This window comes from Sebastes umbrosus, chromosome 4 (assembly GCF_015220745.1).
Source record: "Sebastes umbrosus isolate fSebUmb1 chromosome 4, fSebUmb1.pri, whole genome shotgun sequence".
Taxonomy (NCBI): domain Eukaryota; kingdom Metazoa; phylum Chordata; class Actinopteri; order Perciformes; family Sebastidae; genus Sebastes; species Sebastes umbrosus.
In genome coordinates this window covers 18,989,143-19,009,609 of record NC_051272.1, presented here as the reverse complement: position 1 = coordinate 19,009,609, position 20,467 = coordinate 18,989,143, and the positions used below count along the sequence as shown (strand labels likewise).

The 20,467-nt window shown below is 38.6% G+C and overlaps 1 protein-coding gene across 6 annotated transcripts; it reads left to right on the top strand.

Moving 5' to 3' along the window:
* Positions 1-872: 872 nt before the first annotated feature.
* Positions 873-18,768, top strand: LOC119487357 (anoctamin-9). 6 transcript variants are annotated; one of them, XR_005206693.1, is made up of 27 exons: positions 873-1,015; positions 1,167-1,296; positions 1,956-2,030; positions 2,825-2,947; positions 3,038-3,174; positions 3,960-4,009; positions 4,087-4,145; positions 4,845-4,924; positions 6,630-6,764; positions 6,841-6,934; positions 7,020-7,080; positions 9,529-9,611; positions 9,720-9,824; positions 10,621-10,785; positions 10,868-10,904; positions 12,715-12,826; positions 13,040-13,097; positions 13,222-13,319; positions 13,428-13,624; positions 14,378-14,530; positions 14,611-14,758; positions 14,842-14,964; positions 15,938-16,031; positions 16,908-17,020; positions 17,221-17,292; positions 17,906-18,008; positions 18,216-18,768. XR_005206693.1 is itself a non-coding variant. In XM_037768186.1 (26 exons), exons 2-26 carry the CDS (start codon positions 1,273-1,275, stop codon positions 18,229-18,231), a joined length of 2,412 nt encoding a protein of 803 aa, XP_037624114.1. In that variant the 5' UTR covers positions 874-1,054; positions 1,167-1,272; the 3' UTR covers positions 18,232-18,768. The 6 variants fall into 6 exon arrangements, 2 of the variants coding, with proteins under 2 accessions (XP_037624114.1, XP_037624115.1); XR_005206691.1 differs by having other exon boundaries at positions 873-1,054; XR_005206692.1 differs by having other exon boundaries at positions 873-1,054; positions 17,906-18,014.
* Positions 18,769-20,467: the final 1,699 nt, after the last annotated feature.

The following is a 20,467-nucleotide window of genomic DNA, read 5'->3' as shown; positions in this document are numbered from 1 at the left end:
AATATTATGTTACGTTAATGCCTATTTCTCGACTCAAATGTTTTCAGAATCATCTTGTAGTGTACTGCTTAACTGTAAAATTAAAACGTTTGTGACACGAACACAACGCCAAGTTCCGCTCACATGACCGGAGCACAGCCAATAGGAACGCTCTCTCTCTGAAATGACCTGTGATTGATCAAAGATCTCTTGAGGAAATACCAGCCGGAGCAAACTTTCTAATTTTACAGCTAAACAGTACACTAAAAGATGTTTCTGAAAACATCTGAGGTGAGAAATAATCATTACAGTAACAGAATATTGATTCATATTTGATCAGCGCTGCCTAGTTTGACCATTTGATCAGAGTTTGCGAGTGATTGTCAGCTGCGTCTGTTGAATGAACAGCCAATAGGAACGCTCTCTCTCTGAAATGACCTGTGATTGGTCAAAATTGGTAGATTTTTTAAAGCCTGAAGACAGAGCCATGAGGAGGTGCAGAAGTCTAGTTTTCTCTCAGAACACTTGAATTACAATATGCTGAAAGGTTATTATGGAATTTTTGCCCAATGATGCCAAAAACATACTGCCTACTGCAGGTTTAAGTTTGAATAAATTACAATTATGTTGCATTATGTTAATGTTGTTTGTTTTCATGTTAGTTTGGTCACTCAAGACTTAATATCCTATTGCTCAGCCTCCATTATGGACCTCGAGATTGACCTTTAAAATTGTTATTGCATGACTCAACGAATACACAGAGGTGATGTCTTTTTTTAATGTCAGTGTGTGTGTAGGAAGATTCAGATTAACAGACTGCTGTTAAAGCCACTGCTGCCACCTTGTGGTGGCTGTATGTAATGTTGCATCAGTGAGGAGGAGGCAACAGAAATATGCCTTTCATTCCATCGCACCTGACAAACCACAGCGAGATTATCTCTGTAGCTACTGAAACATATACAGTTAGACCCTGTTTGTTTGTTTGTTTGTGTGTTTGTTGACCTGACTGAGCTGAGTGGAGAAAAACAAGGTGCAGGTGATATAAAAGATAAATGCTGTGACACTGCTGCAACAGGTAGAGTCGCTTTTACATTCCTTAGCTTGTAATACAAACAACACGTTTGTTCCTGGAGGAAGTGCGGAAGTTGCCCTGCTGCCTGTTCAAGAGCACTCATGTTATTTTATAGTTGGACGCATCGGTGAGCTGACAGAGAGGCTCCGGGATCTCTGAATGGTGACTGAAGCTTTGATTTAAATCCTGGAAGTCGCATCTGCATCCAGCAGCTACTCATCATGCCACTCGGCCACAGGAGGCAGGTGGGTGATCTTATTCACACATACTAATGCAGAGATTACATATTGGAGCTGCTGATTTAAGATTATTATGCTGAACATAGGCCAAGCTGCTTTCAACACGACTGATAATCCTTTATCAGAATAATAAATAGCTTCAACATTATCATTCCAGTGCTGTACAATGCCCACCCTTATACATATGAATCAACACAATGTTTTAATCTGACATATAGGATTGAACATGTGTGTGCTTCCACTGGTATCATACTGTTGAGATTGTGTGATTCTGCCACTCCTTCACTGTGTTGGCATACTACACTGTATGCTACAGTATCAGTGTGTAAGACTGTAGGTGAATAGCGTGGATTGAATGGCATGAAGGTGACAACATGTCATGCTGTCCAGTCAGGATAGATTCACACACAGTCACTGCATGGTGAGTCAGGATCACCACAGTGGCATTCACTGTGACACTCACACATCCACACGTCACAGTTAAACAGGATTCTTTTGTGGATGATGACCTTTCTGCAGATTTCCCCAAGCCTATTGTTATTGAATACCAGTTTCACTCACACCTTTTAAATCATTAAAGAATAATGTGTTCATGGTGCGTGGACACATTTGACATAATTGTGTGGATGACTTCTTGTATTATTTTTCAATATTTTGCTGTATAGCCCAGTATTGAGCTGCTGGAATTGATGGGAGTGGTAAGAGAGAATGGCAACGAACAATCAACCCTCCCTCCTGTGGTAAGAATTTAATGTGTGAACAGCATGCTAAGTAGTGCGGGCCACCTTAAAGGGCCAGTGTGTAGGATTTTGGGGGATCTAAATGGAATAGAATATTCATAACTATGTTTTCATTAGTGTATAATGTTATGTATAATAAGAATTGTTTTCGTTAGCTTAGAATTAGCCATTTATATATATAGGGAGCTTGTCCTCTTCACGGCCGAGTCCACCATGTTGCTTCGCCATGTTTCTACAGCAGCCCAGAACGAACAAACCAAATACTGGCTCTGGAGAGAGCTTGTCATGTTTTTACGTTACCTGAAGGCCACCGTAGTTCTCCGATACGAGTACAAAACCGTGGTACCGCCAGCCGCCGTCTGACTTCCGTTGCTCCTAAGGGTAGTGTTATTATGTTAAGGATGGCCTCTGAGCCAAGCCCCCAGGAAGTGCGCCGGTCGTCGATACTGCAACTTCCGTGTCAGTCACGTGATGCTGTTGGGCCCAAAAACACTTTTTCCCATAGACTTACATTGGAAAAGAGACGTCTGTAACTCAGCCTCCAACGCTGTATCCAGTTCTCTTATTACATCCATACTCTGAGCGAGACGCACAGTGTTGCGTCACTTGTGCACTCACATTACTGCAGTCTTGGAAAGCGGGGAGTGAGCGGAGGGACACTCTGTTGATTGCAACCTGCAACCACACCACTAGATGCCACTAAATCCTACACACTGCTCCTTTAAATCACAGATTAAGATTGACCCATATACTGAGTGAAAGTCTGATCTTACCATATGATTTTTGTCACACAGCACACGCCTCTATCATATGACTACGTTCTGGTTGCCAAAACAATTGATAAACAGGAAAGAGAGACTTTCAAGAAGCAAACTGAATACATTGAAGAACTGAAAAAAAAGAACTTGAAAGTTACTGTGAGTTAAAAAAATAAACAAAAATGTGACTGTTTGGAAATGTTACACAACGATTCTTTCATTCGTCTCGTCTTTATTCATCCCTATTAGAAAATTATAGACGATGATCTCGTCTTCTACGGGATTCAAGCGCCTAAAGAAATATTTGAGAAGTACAGGTATCTGCTCAAAGTGTCTGATGCTTGTAACTGGAGCTCAGATCAGAACATCGTACCACTCAGCACCAGGTAAAACATGCTGCCGTACAGAAGCTATTCATGGTATTTTAAAGAGGACCTATTATGCTCATTTTCAGGTGCATACTTGTATTCTGGGTTTCTACTAGAACATGTTTACAGGCTTCATTGTCCAAAAAACTTTTTATTTTTTCTCATACTGGCTGTGCTGCAGCACCTATTCACCCTCTGTCTGAAACGCTCTGTTTGAGCTCCAAAAGCTCAGTCTGCTCTGATTGGTCAACTGGCCCACTCTGTTGTGATTGGTCAACACAACCAAACTCTTCGGATTCTGCTCCAGCTCCGCTCTAACTTGCTTTGTTTGAGGGCATGCCAAACTAGCTGCTAGGCAGGTATCATGCAAATGTGTTACTTGGTGACATCACCACGTTACGGAAGAAAAGGTTGGAATCAAGGTGTTTCAGGCAGTTCAGGAGCAGGGTTTCTGTGGGGGAGAGTAACTCCCTTTGACGTGGACTTTGGGCTTTGTAACTTTGCAGACCTTTTACATGCACAATAAAACTATATAACATACTAAAGGAAAGGGGAAAAGCACAAAAGCATAATAGGTCCTCTTTAAACAATCACGGATGCTATTTGAAGTATTTGTGATTGTTTATGTGCTCCATATGGAAATTAAATCTTACTCTGTGTGTTTGTATGAATGTGATATCCCGGCTCTTCTTTATCATATACCAAAATGCAAAATTTCATAACAATGTGACTGAATTAATTAGGTTTTTACTGTCTCGCTGTTGCAAGTTCAGCTTCATAAGAGACAATTGTCCTTGTTTCAGGATAAGGATTGTCCACTTCATCTTGACTCACACCCCTATACGTTCAGGAGGTGAGAGAGACTAACTGTATTTACAATCTCCTTAGGTAACCGGACATCCTAATCTTTCATGTTATTCTTCTCACCAGAGGGTTTGCGGGATCTTATGAAGATGAAGGTTTTTGAAGCAAGGTTTTGCTTGCATGAGGTAAAAAATCCTAACATTACTATATATAGTACTATATAATATACTAACAGTGTATGCCTTGTTCCTGTACAGCATCTGTGATGTATCACTATTACAGGTTGCAATATTGTCACCACATCTGGCCTGATAAGTGTGTTACTAATTACCAGGTTTTGGACAGGACAATGAAAACAATAGACTGACTCATTATTTTCTCTTTAGTCAGATGTAAATGATATGATTAAACCAGTATATTTTCTCACACATCCTCACACTAATGATAGTGACACTATGCTTCTTTTCTTAAAGAGCATCTAAAATGATGATTTGAAACTTGGCAACAGTCTTGCAAAACAATACATTGCTGCCAAAGAAGTATTTGTTCACACAGAGACGCTGTGGGGGGGATGTTAATGCAGTGAGTCATTCAATGCTGGGAGTATATATGTGGGAATGTGTGTGAACATACATTGACACATATAGTAAGCATGTACATGTGTGTTAACTTCAACACCGTGGGAGGTGACGATGCTTCCACATCAGGAAATTAAAATGAAAATACATTTCCAAAGCTGTGTGGATGTTTTCAAATTGTGTATTTATAAGCTAGTAAAATGTTATATTGTAAGCTTATATTTTCAGTTGTGTTAACCAGTATGTACAAAGCTCCTCTTCATGTTCCTTTGATTTCATTTTTTTTTTTTATGCTTCTGCCTTCAGAAAAAGAAACAGCGAGAGCTGAAGGAGAGCTGGGCACGATGGACGGCCTGTCTCCAAGGGCAACCCATCACTGCCGTCAGGTTTGGACTGCAACACAACAGCCTATTCATATTCCTGCTTTTTTTTTTTTTCTTTTTTTTTTACAGTTATTGCAGCATTATTGTTTTCCATGTCATCCCCAGACAACAAGACAACAGCAAACATGTCGCCGCCCACGCATGATGCAGGCATTGTTTGGATTCTGTTTTAAATCATGTACAGTACTTAATGCTGGTAGGCTACAGATTAGAGCTGTTGTCTTTAGATTGACTTGTTTATATGTAATGTATAAACTTTATAAGTGAATATATAGTGTTTCTGTTTATGTGTTACTTCATAAAAGTCAATTTTGTGCAGATTTGATACACTTTGACAGTATAATTTTGGAAATGTTGGTTTAGTATCACATTCTATTCTTAAGTGTCTGCCTTAAACAGCATGACATGTACATCGTGTGTATGACATATTATAGACATATTATAGAGTATATTTTGCATAGTATATATCATAATAATAATATTTGTTTTATTTATATAGCACTTTTCATGCATAAGTGTGCTTTTCCAGATTAAAAGATTCATAGAAAATCAGAAACCCATGTACTGTAAGCCCCCCATGTATAGCACCTATATAAAGCAGCACTGAGCCCATACATAAACAGATGGAGGTGCAACTGCAGAATAAAAGAAATAGTTCATAAAAAATAAGATGCAAATATCAGAGGTTATCTCATATAAAGCGGATAAAGTGCCAATAAAAGAGCAAATTCGTGAATTAAAAACCGATAAAAGTACAAAATATATAGAAGTGCATATAGAAATACTAAAACAAGCACAAGCTATAATATTAAACTGTAAAATCAATTGTACAATAATTCAACTGTGCAATACTCTGTCACTGATACTGCATTTATACTGTACTTTTCAAGAAACATTCTCATTTAATTCATATTTATACTATTCTTGCATTTATATTTAACACACTTAAAGGTACTATATGTAACTTTCAGAAAATACTTATTATTAATGACACCGGTGGCCGTTAAGTGAACTGCAGTCGGCATCCTGTTGCTTGTGTACGTACTCGCACTCCGTAGGCGCGAGCGATCATCCTGGGCATCGGCCAAAACAGTGACGTGACGTTACATTACAATCATATATCACCATTACTATCTGTAATGTCCAATCTCGATGATAGCAATAGCTTGCCATTTGCAAATTACTTCATCAGCTAACGTTACGAAGCAAACTTGCCCCGAGTCCTTTACATAGAAATCAGTCCACAGGCTGTTAAAGGCAACAGAGAAAGTTGGGGAAGATCTCTGTTTTTAAGTGACATTACAATCTGTTCACACATTGGCAATACAAATCAAATTCATACATGTAAATTGTTACATATAGTACCTTTAATAGATCCCACTTCTCAGCATTTGTTATTTAAATATTTACACTGTGGTCATATGTTGTGTTTGATGCATATATTTGTACATGTGTTATAGTTCTCATTTCTTTCTTCTTATTTATTTCTATTTCTCCACATATATTGTATCATTATGTACATAATTTACATGCGACATACTCCTTTATTTCTATTTTTCGTATATTATGCTTTTATATGAGCAACTGTAACGTCCCAATATCCCCCCCGGGGATCAATAAAGTATTTCTGATTCGTATTCTGATAAGGCATATCCCCGTCACATGAGAGTTGTCATGTTCTACTTCTGTGTGTGTGTTCACATGTCAGGAACTACTTTGGGGAGAAGGTGGCGTTGTACTACCTGTGGTTGGGCTGGTACACATATCTGCTCATCCCGCCTGCTCTCATCGGGGTCATCGTCTTCCTTTATGGCCTGGCCTTCTTCAACAGCTCACCCCTCATGTACGTTTCTACCACAACTCCACAGCATCTGTGTCATCATAACACTGTAATAAATTATGTGCTTATTGTGCTGCAGAAAGGAGGTTTGTGAGGCCGACACGATCATGTGTCCCCTTTGTGACAGGAGATGCAAAGTGTGGCAGCTCTCCGAAACCTGCACATACGCCAAGGTACGTCAGTGCATTAACAGTAGACGTGTGAGCTGAATGGTGTATCTGTCTCTTTGTGCTCACTGCTGGTCTTGTCTGCCTACAGGTGAGCCTGCTGTTTGATAATAACGGCACCGTGCTCTTTGCAATGTTCATGGCGGTGTGGGGTGAGTTTTGTGTGTCTATAGTTTTGTGTGTTGATAGAAATAGTCATGTATTTTCAATATTCAGTTCCCTGTTCAGTAGGGCTGCCCCCTCTTAGTCAATTAGACGACTAATCATTCAAAATCAGGGTGCAGAACTCTTCTCCAATACTGTTGTTTATTCGCCTAAAAATGTTTGGCTTTATAGGACAACTATTACAAACAAGTCTTTAGTCTGCCTCACATTTATTTTATCCAACTGCCAAGATGCTTTATGAGATATGCACTGCCAACAAGATGCCACATCTCAGAGAGAACCTACTCGTCCTGGCTTCTCACTTCTTAATCAGCCCAGGCCATCTGGCCGTGGGGGTGGTGGTCATGCAGTCATCTATAAGAACATATAAATGCTCTTTCACTGACTTATTCAGCTTTTCTGCCTCTAGTACCTCCGTGTTTTTGCAGATTTTTAAATGCTATCAGTCCGTTGTCAGACCTCTGCTCAGATCACATTCATGTCTGTTGTGTGAGGTTTATTAGCATAACTGTGGGAAGAATACAGTTAACTACTGTAGAACAGCCACTGCAGTCTTCAGAAAGTGATTACATGATGAGTATATGAGAGGAAGTGTAAAGGGAGGGGTGAGATACAGAAAAAGAAAGAATGTTCAAGGACAGAAAAATGTTGGTACAAGATGAATGTATAAGTCCCCTTATAATACCGTTTAAAAAAAAAAACTTGTTAAAACCAAAAGATAATATGCTAGAATTTTGCATCACCATCTGAGAAAAAAGGGCTGTAGCTCACATGATGCAGTTTACAGTTGAAGAAGTCGGGATCAGTTCCTTAATTTTCTGCTGCTTTCTAGTTTTTGTGACAAAGCCATGTGTCAGTATGCTATAACCAAAAGCAAATATGTATCAGGAATACACTGGCAGGAAATGAAACCAAAAGCACAACACAGACAAAAATGCAAGAGTCTTTACTTGACAAAAACACAGAGTAGAAAACAGGTTACTGTCAAGGAAAGACAGGCGACGGTATCAATAACCACTAGGAATAAACTGGGGAAATTATCGCTGAAATGCTCACGAAAACAGAAAAGACAAACTGGAACAGATAAAGACCAATGGTGCCTTGAAGTGGGGTCGTGTTTACCGTGTTCACGAGAAGAGTCCATATGGACGCCCCCTCTTATGGTATTCACGACCTCTTAAGTGGAAAGTTTCTGAAAGAGTTTACGAGTTGTGACGTGTTTGATGACGTTGTCAGAAATGGCAGAGGCCATGGAAGTTCATTTTTCGGCGCATAATAAGTTAATATATTGTAATTTCAGTCGTATATTGTTTTTCTTCGTAATTTTATAATATGTCTGAGGAAAATTTTGATATTCCCAACGGCCTCATCTTTTTTCCTCTGTGATTATGCCTTGACATTTACTGCATTATGTTACCCAGTTGATAGCTTGCTAAAGTGTCAGCCTCTGTGGCTTCTAGACGCCGACAGTAATGTTAATATTGCTGTTGCTTAGCAGCGGTGTTCTCATGACTTAACCACTTGAACACCAAGCATATTGTGTACAGGACTTTCCATGTTGTAAACACGAGCTCACGAGTTTCATTTGAAAGCACCATAAATACACAAGAGAGGAAGGGTGACTGGGGACAGGTGAAACTCATCAGAACGAGGCAGGTAATCACACAGGCGGGACAATCACAAGAGCAGGAAGTAAAGTGTCTAAAACGAGAGACAAAGGTGAATACACCAAAATAAAACAGGAAATAACTGAAAAATGGAAATGAGGAAAACATGATTTATACACAGGACCTGGACGTAACAATTTGTGTGTATAGGGCAAAATGTTAACGTTTTTCATCTGATGTTAAACTTTAAATAAAGGCGTGTCGATATTTTCATACATTCAGAGAAAGATGAATGTAAAACCAAATATCCCAAAAGATATTACCATCACAGTGGATCTGTGTTTTCATTCATATTACATATTGTTGCTCCAGTTAGGGCTGAGCAATATGCCCCAAATCTTCTATCCCGATACAGGCAATTTAATATCTTGGTACCGATATACAGTATTTCAGGATATAGCGTGTTTTCTGGTAATTCAATAAATAAATAGTCTATATGAAATAACCACATGGTAAAGCCTATTTTTGTATACTCTGTGAAGTATTTTCTCATTTTATTAAGAACATTAGCGCAAGACTAACATAACAGTTTCAAGTGAATTTATAGAGAAAAAAATATATATTTCCAGCTACACACTGACTGTTTACATGCATGCACACAAATACAGAGTAATCAGATTAATTGTTTGATTCAACTACACTGGGATATTCCAATAAGCAGAATTCTTATCAATTCCATTGAAAGACGATAAATTATCATATTTAATTATCGCCCATCCCTAGTGTCAGTAGGCTTTATGAACTCATAAAGATCCTTGATGTTCACAGCAACACTGTTTTTGGAGTTCTGGAAGAGACATCGGGCTTCCTATGTGTGCGAATGGAAAGTGTCTGATTGGTGTGAGGAAGAGGTATGATCAGTTTTATATGTTACATCCCATTTCAGTAATACCTCTTCAGTGCTCATTGGAATTCATGGCTGTGCGTGTTTTTCTATTATATTATATATTAAACTGTAGGAGGAACTGATCCTGGAAATTGTGAATGACGCCAACTGTGAGCCAAAAGAATACAAGCACTCGTATCTCCGCAGCACTCTGGTTTTGATCTGTGTCACAGCTATGGTGGGTGACTTGTCATTTTTACGCTCTTCACATCTATTATTTAAATGGCTTGTACCGCTTTAGAGCTCGGGTTAAAGGAACAGTGTGCAACATTTCGGGGGATCTATTAGCAGAAATGGAATATAATATTCTTACCTATGTTTTCATTAGTGTATAATGACCTGAAACTAAGAATCGTTGTGTTTTTGTTAGCTTAGAATGAGCCGTTCATATCTACATAGGGAGCGGGTCCTCTCCCACTCCCAGATTGATAAGAGTATTAAATACTTGACAAATCTCCCTTTAAGGTACATTTTGAACAGATAAAAAAATGTACGATTAATTTGCAATTAGTCACGATTAATCATGGTCAATCACGCGATAAATTGCGATCAAATATTTTAATCAATTGACAGCCCTAGTTTTTACGTTATCTGAAGGCCACCGTAGTTTTGCGATACAGAGTGCAAAACCGTGATACCGCCAGCCTGACTTCCGTTGCTCCTAAAGTAGCGTTATTATGGTAAGGACGGCCTATGAAAGAGGTGAACAGTGTTATCACTGATTTGCGCTCGGTGGCTCACATTACCGCAGTCTTGGAAAGGGAGGAGTGAGCGGAGGGGTACTCAGTTGGTTGCAATCTGCAACCACACCACTAGACGCCTCTATATCCTACACACTGTACCTTTAAAATAAGAATCAGGTTGAATTTGTTTAAGGTTCAGGTTTTGGGATGAACGGCAGTTATTTCTGTTAATCATAGTTAATGGAGGCCCTCACAAGTATAGTGATACAAATGTTTTTTGTGTTTCCACAGATATTAGTGATCATTGGCCTGACTCATGCCTTGGTGGTGTTCAGGGTGATCGCAGCAGTCCTCTTGGCTGAAGGATCATGGGAGTTTTTGAGGACCCACTCCAACAGCGGAGCGATGATGCTGGGGGCCGTCGTCCATTACCTCATCATCACTATAATGACGCGGGTACGCAGCTCTCTAAATCTGCATCTATGTCTCCCTTCTAGTGATATTCTCTGTGACTCTGACCACGTCTTTGTCTTTGCAGATCAACAGGATTGTTGCCATGAAGCTCTGTGAATTAGGTACGTTTACTGTATTTTAAAGAGGTGCTGCTGTTGCCAGTGTGGTGGTCAGTGTGAACAGCAAACAAATGCAGGGAGGTTGAAGCCGTAAGGCAGGTAATCAGACAGGAAGCAGAACAGACAGATAAATAGTGTGAAATGATGTCGTGAGAGACTGAAAGCCCAAATCCAATGTCTTACTGAGAAACTGGAGGTGCTTGAGGGCTCTCTAATGGACTTTTTTTGACCCTTGCATACTTTCACCCAAATTTCTTGGGATATTTACCCACAAATCAGTATTCTTATGTTAAAAACAATGGCTGGGGAAACCCAAAATCATAAAAAAAAAATGCCAAGGACAAGTTTACACATACAAAGCAGCAGCCAAGCCCAGAGTCTTGATTATGTGAAGGCATTATCATGTTCATGAGCAAAGAGCAGCTCTCAGAGAGGACATTGGAACTGGGCCACCATGTACACTGATTGTGATCGGGGAAATGAGCGGTAAAAACGTGTAATCAGAGGGAAACTCTCTGAGGGCAACTAGAGGAAAGGTGAGGCATGACAGGAAGTAAACTGCTCCAGAACATACAGAGAGAGAGTCTGAGGGTGAAGAGGTAGTAGAGGAAGATCAACATGAAAACACGGGCTGTTATTAGGGTCTCTGCATTGAGATGTAGTTTGCTGGCCTTGTCATGTAGAGCAAAGCCTCCCAACCTAGGGGTCACCACTCCCAAAGGGTACAAAATGTGGTAAAACATCAGATTTTTGCTATTTCAATATGAAAGACAGGAGAGTTTCAGCTCCTCAGGCCTCTAAAAATTACCCACATGAAACCATTTGAGAAGGAAACGTTGAAATTAACAACGCAGCAACATGTGACTAGGGGTCACAAGTAGATATGCTTTCAGTTTAAAGAGTCACAAGCCAAAAAAGATGTGACCCAGTGATGGAGAGTACATCTGAGCCTCCCATTTGGGGTGCATGTTAAAAAGGGTGTTTGCCTTGGGACCTTTAGTGACTTAATAGACCTTTTTCACAACAGATATTTTGAATTGTCATTGCAGGAGAAGCACAGGTGTAATTTAATATTAATTTATGATTGTTCTGTCTTTTAGTACGTAGCTACTGCAGCTGACCTTACAAAGTACACGCCTTGAACTTTTACCCTCTTGCTCATATATCCGCTACGCAGAGGATTGTGGGTCAGAATAACCAGAATAGCATGTTGGCTTGCATACTGCAAAATGCGACCGGATGTAGTAGAACATCCTGGTATTTTTGGCATACTGCTTTTGACATACTATGTATTGGGACAAACTAAATCTTTTTCTGGCATACTAAATAGTATGGTAGTTTAAGTATTGGAACGCACAGTCAGTATTTTATCTATTGGGATGAGAACATGTTGAGCATGCCTGATATCAGAGCCCTGAGACTTGCACACCTAATGAGAATGTAACCATGATGAGGTCATTAATTACACCTGTGCTTTACCTGTTATGACGTGTTGATTCTCTGTGTAAAAACGGTCTTTCTGGCTATTGTGTAGCGCTGGGAGCCAGTTAACTTCAGCTAGGATGTTTGGATTACAGTTTCTAAAAGCCGCCAGTAGAAATGGAAAATTAAAAAAAAACAGTGACTTTAGATTTGAACACTCAAAATGATATCTTTATATTGTGTGTGCCAACATAAAACTATTTAGATAAAATAGTATAATAGTGGATTAGTAGTAGAATAAAATGTATATAGAGTAAGTGTGTGAGATTGTGCCATCCATTGACCAAATAGCGAATTGCATGAACACTGACATGACGTCTGTCTTCACCAGAGAAAACCAGATCATTTGCTACCACAGAGAAGAGTTTCACTGTCAAGATGTTCACCTTCCAGTTCTTCACCTACTTCTCCTCCCTCTTCTACGTCGCCTTTTTTCTCGGCAGGTAAGAACTAATGGACTCCGTTAGGGCTGGCCGATAATTTATTAGATTATTGATTCAGTTTAAAACATATCACTCAGCTCTAGACTCAGATTTCAGATAACCTAAAGGACCTTAAAGTAATGTCAAAATGAAATAAACTCATTGTTCTTACTTATTTATGACCTGTGTCCTAACCTGTCTAATAACAAAGTGTTTTTGTAACACTCATGACAGGATAAATGGCCATCCTGGCGGTTATGTCCGAATTTCAGGGAAATGGAGGCTAGAGGAGGTGAGTAACATAAATATGTATCTCATTTAAAAAGACTAAATGTCTATTTTGAAGTAAAATTGCTGTTTAACATTTAAATATTGTATCTGACCGCATTCCAAACACACCCCGCTCCGCTGTGCAGTGTCATCCCAGTGGGTGTCTCACAGACCTGTTCATCCAAATGGCCATTATAATGGTACTGAAGCAAACTATCAGCAATGTCTTTGAGTTCACCGGGCCGTAAGTACGAATCAGATTTGTTGATTATATACTGTATAACACTGTATAATCTTCTTTACTCATGTCGGGTCCGGGTTTTTGAAAGCTGTCTCTTATTTTCATCATCAGCTGGTTCTGCAGGTGGTTGAAGGGACGACAAACCCAGAAGCTGCAGAGGAAATGTGCCCACTGCTACCTGAAAGATGAATCAGAGGCAAAACACGGAGCTGAACTGTGTGATAACTGCAAGCTCCGGGACTGGGTCAGCAACTACCGTCTCAATGATGTCGACTCCTTCAGCCTGTTCCATGAGTTCCTGGAGATGGGTACGTACTCCGCTCAACGCTTTAAAGGACCAGTGTGTAACAATTAGGGGGATCTATTAGCAGAAATGGAATAAAACATTAATAAGTATGTTTTCATTAGTGTATAATCACCTGAAAATAAGAATTGTTGTGTTTTCGTTAGCTTAGAATGAGCCGTTTATATCTACATACAAAGCAGGTCCTCTTCACGGAACCGGCCACCATGTTTCTACAGTAGCCCAGAACGGACAAACCAAACACTGGCTCTAGATAGGGACATTTACGTTTTCACATTTGCCACTGTAGTTCTCCTACACTCTTGGCACAAGTGGGCAACTCCGTGGTCTGAGAAGTGAAGCCGATGCGTAAGTGCCCTTAAACTTGCATTCTTTCTAATAGCCAGCAGGGGGCGCTACTACAGCGTTGTCCGGTTTGGGAGTTGTACATGTTTTCGTCTTACAGCTTTGACCCTCTCCGGTGTGTTTTCAGTTCATGAAAGTTAATTATAACATTTTGGTCGCCTAAAGAAGTCTTAGACAGCTTTCGGTTCTAACTAGCTCCACCCTTTCGTGTCACTTCTGGTTGCAAAAAAAACAAGATGGTGACAGCCAAAATGCCGAACTCACTAATTTCAGTTGGTTGCAATCTTCAACTTCACCACTAGATGCCGCCAGATCTGCCACACTGCACCTTTAACAACAAAAACAGTAGACTCTAGACAAACAATGGACTGGTGGTTTCAGTAAATAAAATTTGTCTTTGCTCTCTCCTCAGTGATCCAGTTCAGCTTTACCACCATATTCGTGGCAGCGTTTCCTCTCGCTCCTCTGCTAGCCCTCATTAATAATATCATTGAGATACGCCTGGACGCCATTAAAATGGTCACTCTGGAGCGCAGACTGGTTCCCAAGAAAACCAACGATATTGGTGAGCATCGCTTTTGAACTAAGAATACAAATTGTGGTTTACACTGAAGATGAAATTCTCCTCGCATTTCCGTTCCTCAGGTGTGTGGATCGACGTGTTGGAGGCTATCGGTGTCTTAGCTGTCATTGCTAACGGGCTGGTCATCGGCGTGTCTTCAGACTTCATCCCTCGCTTGGTGTACCGTTACCGCTACGGCCCGTGTGCCAACGGCACAGCAACAGATATCGAGTGAGTATTCTTCTAGAAACTGTTTATGTTCTGTTCATGTCGTGTGCAACACTCACTTTAAATACATTATTCTGTTTTTCAAGCTGCATGGCCGGATACATCAACAACTCTCTCTCCATTGCACGAATGGATGACCAGAACATCATCAACGAGTTTTTACCCAGTCAGATGATCACTCAGGATGGCATGAATGTTTCTTCCTGCAGGTTTGTTCTCCTTTAAGCCATTTATGCCCAAAGACTATACTTAGTATGATAAGGAAAAAGGTTACAACATTTGTTCTTATTCGTCAAAACTCTGTACGGACATGCTTTGGGCAAGTATCTAACAGTACAACTTTTACATTTTTAAGGTCACATCAATAATCACACGTTTGTTAATAGTCAAAATCTGGATTTTTGAGGAAAAAGGCTAACATTGAGTTCATTAAATGTTTTCCATATTACATTTTTTTACACTGCATATGTGTGCATATCATTGATATTCAACTTGTTATGAGTTCATAGATACCAAATACTTGATTGTGCTCCTTGTTGTTTCTGAGATACAGCCATTTTCTTTCAAATCTTTATTTATTAGGGTTTTTTTTGTAGACATGGCAAAAGTCATCTTAACACATGTAACATATTGTCCATACAGCCATTTCCTTATCAAACTATATCTAGTATTTGGGCACATGAGACTACTGTTTTTTCCTAAAATATAATGGAGTCTATTGCAAAAACAGTACTCCCATGAGCCCAAAGACTTGACCGATTTTGAAAATGTCTTCACATTTGTGCCTAGGCAGGCCCAGAAAACACCTCCTCCAAAGGAAATTAAACATTCCAGTTGCAGGCAAAAATGTCGTAGTTGTCTTCTACAGCGGAAGAGTTATTTTGGTATTTAGGAGAAACCAAAGTCAAAGCATATAATTTGAGAGTTGAAATTACTGATCTTGCTCACCACCACTGTTAATAACTGCTCAGTGTTTGTAGTAGACTCAGATGTTTTGGTAGTATTGCTCTGTCACTGTTCCTGTTAGGACTGTCTCACCTCAGGTAGTAGAGGTGCTGTATAAACTAATTTTACATTCTTCTTAAAAGTGCAGCTGGTACCCACAATAATCTACTGTGTGATTGATTTAAAAACAACTGATAAGGTAGCTAACATCCGTCTCTGGTGGGTTTCTCTTCATAGGTATAAAGACTACAGGAGCAATGAAGACTTCAGTTTTACTCCACAGTTCTGGCTCATTCTAGCTGTGCGCTTTGCATTTGTCATCCTGTTTGAGGTAAGCCTTAACCACCACGACGAAACAAGAAACCACTTCTTCTTACGTTGATTTCTTTGAGTCGTTTTTCCTATCCAGCACAACACACAATGTCCTCCCAGCTCATTGTTGGTCTATTTTGTTGTTTCACAACATAGGCCACTGGTTTCACAACATAGGCCACTGGTTCCCTATCTGGTTCCCACTAGGGGTCGCCGAAAGTTTCACGGGGGATTGCGAGACCTTCTTGATTTTAAGGGGTGTAAGACAACTTTTTAAAAAATTTACAGCTGGCCTTTATTTTTTCATTCATTTCTATGAAGAAAACTAAATCAAGTAGTTATTTTAAAGTTTGGATTATTATCACAGAGCCTTCCCTCCCTGCTAAACAGCCTCGTCCTGCATCAGAAAAGTAAACACTTAAAACAACACAAGAGCTAATAGAACAATGGCCACGCATCAGGGAGAAAAAAACACTGAATTTGTCCAAACAATAAACCTATTAAGTGTGTAAAAATACTTAATACAGACAAAGAATTGTCATAAAAGTTCCTAAGAATAACAAGAAAACTCACCTCTGATGCAACATTCACAGGAAATAATCTGCTCAAAATTCATTTAAATCGCTCATTTTACACAAACTTCCTGCAGTTACTGCGTTCACTATTTGGATTAATTGTACAGTTTATCACTTGTTCTGTACTGTTATTGTTATGCATTTAATATAAAATGAAATATCCATAAAATAGGTGATAGAAAAGGGGTCCCTTAAGGAAAAAGGTTGGGAACCACTGATCTAGGCTGTAACAAAACCAGGGAGTTTTATTTTTAATGAAAGCTTATTGTCACAAATAGAAAAGGAGATTACAATCCTCACATTTTCCTCTTTGCTTGCAGCACGTTGTCGTCATATGCAAGTTCATTGCAGCCTGGTTTGTGCCGAGCGCTCCCATGCAGGTGAAGAATGATCGACTCTTTGATAAACTCAACAGACTGAAAGAGGAACTCAGGTGAGTCGCAAGTAATATGTGGCTGGTTGCACTGTTGAGGCAGCTGGGTGCCAAAAAAAAATTCAATCGTGCTCATTCCTTTCCAAACTGTTATGCAAGAACACACAAATATAGATAGATATAGATATAACATAACATGTGCCTCTTGTGATTTTGTTTAAATATTTTAAAAGTTAACAATGTGGTTCCGGTGCTCACAGAAAAGGGCAATCTTGTAGCAGGAGAGACATCAGAGAGCTGGTCCAAAGCACACTGGAGCACACGGATTTAAGGTAATCAACTTTATTTAAAGACTAATGTTTCGACGCCGACTGCGTCTTCATCAGAGTCAAACAGATCTGAGACTCACATCCTCTTAAATAACCTCCCCTAGTTGGGAACTGATTCAGCATAGGCTGGAAACATGGGGAGGGAACAATAAGCTGCATGTAGGCAGGTTAAATATATAAATAGCAGTTTCAGTGACAACATCCATGTACATTATGTCAAAGATAACTAAGTAAGAATAATAATAGATAGTAAATAAATAACGATAAAGACCACTCCCTAATGAGGAACTCCCATCAGCAGTGGTGATCATGCACTACTGTCACAATATAGCGACTGTTTCATAAAAAAAAACTTTTAATCATATTTGCTCCAATCTCGCCTACTTCAGCTTTAAGTTCACTGATCCAGAAAGCTTCTCAACGTAAAGTTGATTGCCTTAAATCTGTGTGCCCCAGTGTTCTTTGGACCTGCCCTCTGAAGTCTCTCCTGTTACAGGCTTCTTCATATTTTGAATTTGACTGATTAGACTTCACTGCTGTTCATATTTCCCTGTTAAAAGTCTGTCTTTTTTGTGCTTTACGTGTTTTTTTAAGCTGAGTTTTCATTTTTTTACAGCAGACATTCTGACTTGTGGGAATCATTACATTAAAACTTTTGAGAAACTTCACCCTCACCTTTTATCATGCGACGGTGTGGTTTCTTCATATTCCACCCAAATGTAATGGTACTTTAATTTTAAATTATTAACTGGAGCCCAATTACCTCAATGATGATTCATAAATACACAGTTTGTTCCTCTAATTATGTGTTTGTTATATATTGAATATTATATGTTTTAAAGATGTGCTATGCCGTGTTGTGGGCGCTCTTTGTTTCCGTGACGTAGATGCTGCAGCTAACCAACCTTTCCTTTTGTTTCTCACAGTTCATTTGAAGCGTGACTGCATTCATTGCACATTTCCCCCCTGAGGACATGAGCCCAGTGTTGCCTTGTGCATTAAAGTGTCCAGACTATCACAGTGTTGAGTCAGTTCAAAGTCATTCATCAGCTCTCTGCAGAGTTCAGACGGAGGGCTCTCACTCTCTTTTATTGTTTGCAGTCAAATGTTAAGTGATGGCTCTTTTCTCATTTATGAAACGGACATTGAAGACATAACAAGTGTACAGTAACTGATTTTACTGACCACGCGATTGTTCTTATTCTATTGTCAGAATGCACTGATAGCTTACTGTTGGATCTCTATATTTGTGAGACGCATGTGAGTGTTTTTATTGAAAGCATACAGATAATTTATACTGCTACTGCACATACAGTACCGATTGTGTGTTACGATGTTGCCTTATATTGTAAAGAATCGCTGTGATGATTGTCATTATTGCTGACAAAATCTGTTAGTGTCTTTTGTAAACCAGACACGAGAATGTTTTGCATAATAATGTTTTATATTATTGAATAAAAGAGGAAAACTTTGGCCTCATATACTGTCATGTCTTTTGAATTTAAGCTTGCCAGGTGCATTATATTGTATAGGTGACATTTTGCCAAATTAAGAGTTAAAACATCGTAGCATGTCATACCAGCTTATTGGGAAAGGGGTTAAATAACAAATAACGCTCCAAACTTGTGATAAATTTTGGAGAGGAAAAACTGGCATGGCCATTTTCAAAGGGGTCCCTTGACCTTTGACCTCAAGATATGTGAATGAAAATAGGCTCTATGGGTACCCACGAGTCTCCCCGTTAGTACTTGACAAATCTCCTTTTAAGGTACATTTTGAACAGATAAAAAATGTGCGATTAATTTGCCATTAATCGCGATTAACTATGGACAATCATGCAATTAAATATTTTTATCAATTGACAACCCTAGTTATAACCGTTAATAAGGACAGCTTTTGGGTTGCCAGGTTGTGAAAAATCACAAAACTTTTTTACACTTACAGCTGCAGACTTGACGATAAAACATTTGTTACTTACTTATTAACATTTACAGCTAATAATGATGGGTTATTATAAAGTAGGCTATATAGGCCTACTGGATATTAGAAAGTGAAAAACTTCATGAACATTTATTAATGGATTAATAACATGTAGCCTAACTAACTGCAAATACCAAATATAAAGAATAAACACCAGCCAAATAATTCTTTAACAACCTGGTGATTTACAAATTATTTATTTACTGTCATTAAAACCATTAGTTACGAAAAAATCACTGCAAGGTTACAACTGAGGACAGATGTATTCTTAACTAAGTGGTCCCCAATAACTTAATTTTTCTTAATTGATGTGAACTAAATGAATATGTAACAACTTGGGGATTTTTATTTTTTATTTTTCTATTCATTTTTGTTGGTATTTATTTATTTTCGTTGTAATTTATTATCACCATTCACTTAATTTTATTTTATGGTATTTATTTTTTCCTATTTAATTTTCTCTATTTAGTTTTTATTTATTATTATTCCTATTCTATTTCTTTTATTCTTTTTTTCTATTTTCTAACTTTAGCTCTCATTTTTATGTCATACATTTTTATTTTCATTTATCTATTTATTTATTCTTTTTCAATTCCTTTTCTATATTTATCTTCTCTTCTCTCCTAATATAAGTATAAACAAACATGTTTATTTTTCTTCCCTGTACATTTATGTTTTCTCCGGGCCTATGGACGTAAAATAGTATTCATCCCCACTTAATGGAACAATGTATGGACATTTAGGGGAAGCCGAAGCTCACGGACTGCCTCCTGAGGACACTAGTTGTGTCTTTAAACATGTGACTGTGCTGTACGACTACACCTGTTAATAGGAAATATAAAGAAGTTAAAAAAAGTTAGTTACAACTTATAAATCCTGTATAAAAAGTGCCTTATGGACTATGTAAATGTCAGGAAGATACTTACAGGCAGATTCAAGATATTATTATAACTATTTCAAAGATGCTGCCGTAAATATTTGAACATGTAAATATGTAAATAATAATCTTGTAAACATAAATATGTAAATAATTAACTTTGTAAACATTGTAAATATATTTTCAGTAACTTAACTCAAATATATGAATTAACTTCTAAACCTTAAATTACATTTGAAAACTAATATAAAAAAATGTTTAAATAATTTGCTAGAGGTATTTATTACACTATCATTACTAGATGTAGATGTTGTATATTAG